The sequence below is a fragment of the Habropoda laboriosa genome, unplaced genomic scaffold, assembly GCF_001263275.1.
Source record: "Habropoda laboriosa isolate 0110345459 unplaced genomic scaffold, ASM126327v1 scaffold67, whole genome shotgun sequence".
Taxonomy (NCBI): Eukaryota; Metazoa; Arthropoda; class Insecta; order Hymenoptera; family Apidae; genus Habropoda; species Habropoda laboriosa.
The window spans coordinates 3,567,336-3,572,655 of NW_017100242.1; the positions used below are offsets into that span (position 1 = coordinate 3,567,336).

At 28.0% G+C, this 5,320-nt stretch overlaps 1 protein-coding gene across 1 annotated transcript in view; it reads left to right on the forward strand.

Moving 5' to 3' along the window:
• Positions 1–5,191, forward strand: part of LOC108572042 (adhesion G protein-coupled receptor A3) — a gene marked incomplete at its 5' end in the record, with an annotated part of 5,518 nt that extends 327 nt beyond the window's left edge. Inside the window, 10 exons of the mRNA XM_017934224.1 lie at positions 78–149; positions 239–310; positions 455–526; positions 598–681; positions 755–1,084; positions 1,156–1,292; positions 1,354–2,190; positions 2,267–2,513; positions 2,571–2,864; positions 2,935–5,191. Coding sequence (XP_017789713.1) covers positions 78–149; positions 239–310; positions 455–526; positions 598–681; positions 755–1,084; positions 1,156–1,292; positions 1,354–2,190; positions 2,267–2,513; positions 2,571–2,864; positions 2,935–5,191 — 4,402 coding nt within the window. The remainder of the gene's footprint in view (positions 1–77; positions 150–238; positions 311–454; positions 527–597; positions 682–754; positions 1,085–1,155; positions 1,293–1,353; positions 2,191–2,266; positions 2,514–2,570; positions 2,865–2,934) is intronic.
• Positions 5,192–5,320: the final 129 nt, after the last annotated feature.

Here is a 5,320-nt window from a genome sequence, read left to right on the forward strand (position 1 = left end):
TTGTAAGAATATTAATATTATTTACTATATTACTTATTATTGAACATATTAATTTTATGCATATATTTGTTATTTAGGGATTTAAGTAAGAATAAAATCTCAAGTATAGATGCTTATACATTTAGAAAATTGTCAAATTTAAAAGCACTGTAAGTTTAAGAACTATGTAAAGTATATTAATGTAAATATATTTTTGTATGTTTTCTTTTATCTTATATATTACTTGTTTGATTATTAGTGATTTGTCAGGCAATAACATAAGTATACTGAAACCATCATTATTTCAAGATTTAATGGCTTTAGAACGCTTGTAAGTGAGTTTGTAATTTTTTTCAATTACTTTTACTATAATTTACTTGTTTTGCATATATTTTACTGATTGTAAGTATATTTATATGAACATAATTATATTAATGAATACTTAAAGAAGCACTGTTTTATATAAACATTCTAGGAAATTAAATGAAAACAGGTTAACAACTTTAAAAGAAGGTATCTTTTATGGCTTAAAATCTTTAAAACAATTGTAAGTAAAGTAAATAATATAATATGAATATATGTGAAATAAAATTATTTAAATTGTGATTTTTTTTTTAGAGATCTATCCAATAATCCATGGAGATGTGATTGTGAACTTTATTGGTTTAGCAGTTGGATTCATAATAGCTCCATTAAATTAAAGTAATATATTAATTAAATATAAAAAACCAAATTTCATATTACAGATTGTAATAGAGTTTTTTCAATATTACAGTCCTGCACCAAAATGTGCATCACCCCTAAATACTAAAGGTGTATTTGTAAAAAAGTTAAAATATTCAGAAAATATTCAATGTCAGCGGTTACCTCCTACAATTGAACTTCGACCAGTTCACAATCAAGTAGTTTTTGCTGGTGATTCTATAACTTTAAAATGTAGAGCACCTAGTATTACAGAAGATAGAAATGCAAGATTGAGTTGGTTGTGGTACCCTAATACTACATCTGAAATTGTAGATTTAAATGCATTTAGAGATCCACAAGAAAGTTTGAATAATATTAAAATTGATAATAGATATCTTGCAGATAGTGGTATTGTGGACAGGTACTTTAACATTTAATAGAACTTGAATTAATTTACGCATTTTATATGTAATAATATTACAATTTTTGTAGTTCACTTAGTATTGTTCCAGTCAAGGAAGAGCATAATGGACAATGGAACTGTTTATTAGTTTCTGTAAATGGCAATAGATCAAAAACAATCAGTGTAATTGTTATTTCTGATCAAACTCGTTATTGTCCTTTGGCAGGTAAGATAAATTATATATGCGAAATTTGAATGTGATCATCTAATAAATAATTATGTTACAGTGACTAAAACTAATAAAGGTATTTATACATGGCCAAGAACTGTAATAGGATGGAGAGCAGAATTACCATGTGAAGGCAACCATCTATCAAGTTTAATGCAAATGCCTTTAAAAGCTTCTTACCAATGTAATATTACAGGATATTGGGAAGATTTAAACACAGAGTTGTGTCCTTACATATCACATACAACAGAAAGCTTAGAACAGTTTTCGAAAGTTAATCTTTCACTTACGAAGATTAGTTTGTTAGAAACTGCAAAAAAATTTAAAAATTATACAGGAAACACTATAAAAATAACCGATCCGGTTGAAGTCAATTTCATAACTCGAACAATAGAGAATTATTTGAATTTTTTAATTAAGGAGAAAGAACTTGGTGCCATGTTAATTGATGTTATTAGTACTGTGATTAATATACCAAAGAATATTTTAAAAAATGCTGAAATTTCTTTTAAATCTTGTACACGTTTGATAAAAGCAGTAGAAAAAATTGTACAATTCACTCCATCTATACAATTGTATAAGAAGAATATGGCATTAGAAGAATTCAGAGTAAAACATGATAGTTTTACAGGATTAATATGTACGTGGTATTCCACTAAAGATCCAGAAATACGATTTTTACAATGTACAACAAATAACAGAACATCTCCTATTAATGTAAAAGATAAAATAATTGAAGCATCAATACACTTACCTGCATCTTTATTACAGTATTCACAAGAAGTTGTTGTTCATCAATTAATGATTTCTGCATATAGCAACAATAGATTGTTCCCTAAAGTAATCAATAAGGGTAATATGGATATTGCGTCATGTGTTATTGGGAGCAAGTTGTGTATGTACTTATAAGTAAATATAAAAAAATACATATTAAAAAGGAGAACAATATATAATTTAAAACTTAATTTTAGTTGGAATATCTCAACAAAATTTATCTGAACCAGTATACGTTATGTTAAAGGCTCCTTTATATCATTATGCTGGAAAAAAATTATTGCCTGTAATATGGGATGAAACGTTAAATAATTCAGGTGGCTGGACAAGTGATGGTTGCCATTTAAGAAATGTACTACACAACTTAATAGTATTTCATTGTAATAGATTAGGATATTATGGCCTTCTACAAGATACTACTTCCTTTGATCAAGATGGTAACAGGTATGTATTTAGTAAACTGTTAATATTTATATTTTAATATTTAATATTTTTTTTTAGCGTAATTGGAGCAAAATTTAGATATTTAAATCCTGCAATATATATTGGGAGTATTACAACAGTAACATGTTTAATTATTATGTCTGTTACATACATAATTTGTTATACTTCAATTACTATGCCAAAAAAAGCAAAACATTGTGTTATTAATACGTGGTTTACCATGGCATTATTATCATTTTTTTATAGTATTGGTATTTATCAAACAGAAAATGTACAAATTTGTCAAGGTGTTGGCCTTACTCTTCATTACTTGTCTCTATGTTCTTTACTATGGATGGCAGTGTTTGCAAGGTAATAATTTTATTTATTGTATAAAAACATTGTATAAAGAATGCATATAAAGAAGTTAATTTGTTTACAGTAATATGTATAAAAAATTATCTAAATCAAATCTTGAAGATATTTCAAACAACGAACTTCAGGAACCATCAATACCAAAACCATTATTAGGACTTTATTTAGTTGGTTGGGGTATAGCTATGATAATTTGTGGCATCTCTGGCGCAATAAATCTACGAGAATATGCTGGATATTCATACTGCTTTCTCACATCTGGTCCTGCTCTTGCTACTCTCTTTCTTCCAGCTGGAATTCTAATCGTATACTTAATTATTTTTCATTTATTTATTAAATGTGCAATTCAAAATGTCGATATGAATGCTCAGTTATCTGAAGGTACACAAGCTACAGAGAATATGGATTTAGAATTACTGGAACCAAGTACAAATCCATCTGTAGACAAAAATAGTGTACGTAGTGCACAAACTATCTCATCTGATATTGAAGATTCAGAACATTCTCAAACAACACAATTGAAAGGTCAAATTGTTATGTTAATTTTATATTTAATATCGTGGATTGCTGCAGCAGCAGCTACTATAAAACCATTAGGTATATATATTTCATTTGATGAAACCATATTTGCTACTTTATATTCTGTTTTTTCAAGTGCACTTGGCGTTTTTGTTCTTTTCTTTTATGGAATTGCACGAAATGACGTTAGGTCGCAATGGCTAAACATGCGTTGTTGGCTTCAAAAACGAAAGAATCGATGTTGTAGAACGAGAAGCATTTCTGATACAAATCCTGTAATCCCAACGCAATCTTTAGTACAAAATTTGGTACCACCAATGTCTAATTCTCAGGCTACTCAAGTTACATCTGATTCGAATTCTATTGGCTCATGCAGATACACAAACAGATCACAAACTTGTAATCCACTTAAATTTGCAGATATTATGACCAATCAAGAAATTTTACCTGTTGGTAGAAAAATAACAAACGTAAATTTGGTTGTATTACATCGACAACAATACAGATCTGACAATTCTGTTACAACATATATTGAACCAACTTGTGTTGAAATGTTTTATAATCCTCATCAAAGCGGAGTTGCTAGAAAATTCTTTAAAAAACAACGCCGTCATACAAAAAATAATAACATCGGATCTAGAAGACAAGGCGATGGTGGTATTACGAGCGATGCTGGCAGCTGCATTTCTGTACCGCGATCTGCTACAAAATTAGAAAGTAACATAGATCAAACTATCTTAAGTAGTAGCGCAAAAGTAAATAACACAAATATTCATGTCGAATTAAATCCAGTAAACGATATTAAAAACGTTAATATGCTCTCAGATAGTGGTGGTAGTATATCAGAGGAAAAAAGTGTTTCAATAAGATTTGTTATTGGCCAAGAAGGTCTTTTTCGAAATGTAAAAAAAATTAACAATAATTGTAGAGTAAATGAACCTATAAGCACAACATCAGATTCTTCAAGGAACAATTGTCAAAAAAAAGAATTAGTAAATGCATCTTTATATGACTCAGATATAGATATTAAAACTGATGAAGAAAAACACCTACAAAATGTTTCACAGCAATGTAGTTTAGAATATAGCTCTGAAATAGAATCTACTAACCAGATGATTAGTGAAAAAAGTGATCATAATTTACCAGAAGTTTATGATGCTGTAGAAACGATTATAGAAGCAAGATTTATGAAAAAAGGCTACCAAACTATGAATGAGTTTCATGAGATAAAAAAACGACACTGTAATGCAAATTTGAAGTGGTTAACTCACTCTAATAGTATGTACTGCCTTCCACTAGATACTACAAATTCACTAAAACATAATTATTGTAATTCATTAAATGACATCACAACTCTTATCAGTTCAAGAAATTGTGAATATTTAAAATCATTTACAGATTTACAAAGTATTACAAGCTCAAATTTATGTGATAAAAATTCCCTGTCTCAAAGAGCATTTAATAAATCAGAATTATCTTTTTCTAAAATAAATAGTGTAACTAAAGATAATTTACATAATTTAGTACAGTCAACAATAACATATGTTAATCCTTCAATAAATGTTGAATGTGCCTCTAGTGCATGTACTGATGAGTATAAATCTAAACAAAAACTTGTCAATTCTATGACTGATATGACATCACTTATGCCTAATTCTCATAATATTGTAAAAACTTTGGATTCAAACAATGGAGTAGAGAATATAAATAAACAACAAAACATACAGTATATTGAAGTCAGTAAAATACATTTAAATAATCCAAATACTTGTCTGCAACTAGATAAAAAAGAAACAAGTGTTTAATCTAGTTTTGCTCGTATAAAATATGTAATATACTTATGTCAGTAGAGATTTCATCTAAGAAAGCATAAAAAGTAATTTCTAATATTTAAAATTTCGGAAAATTAATTTTTTTTTCTGCTTTATTAATAA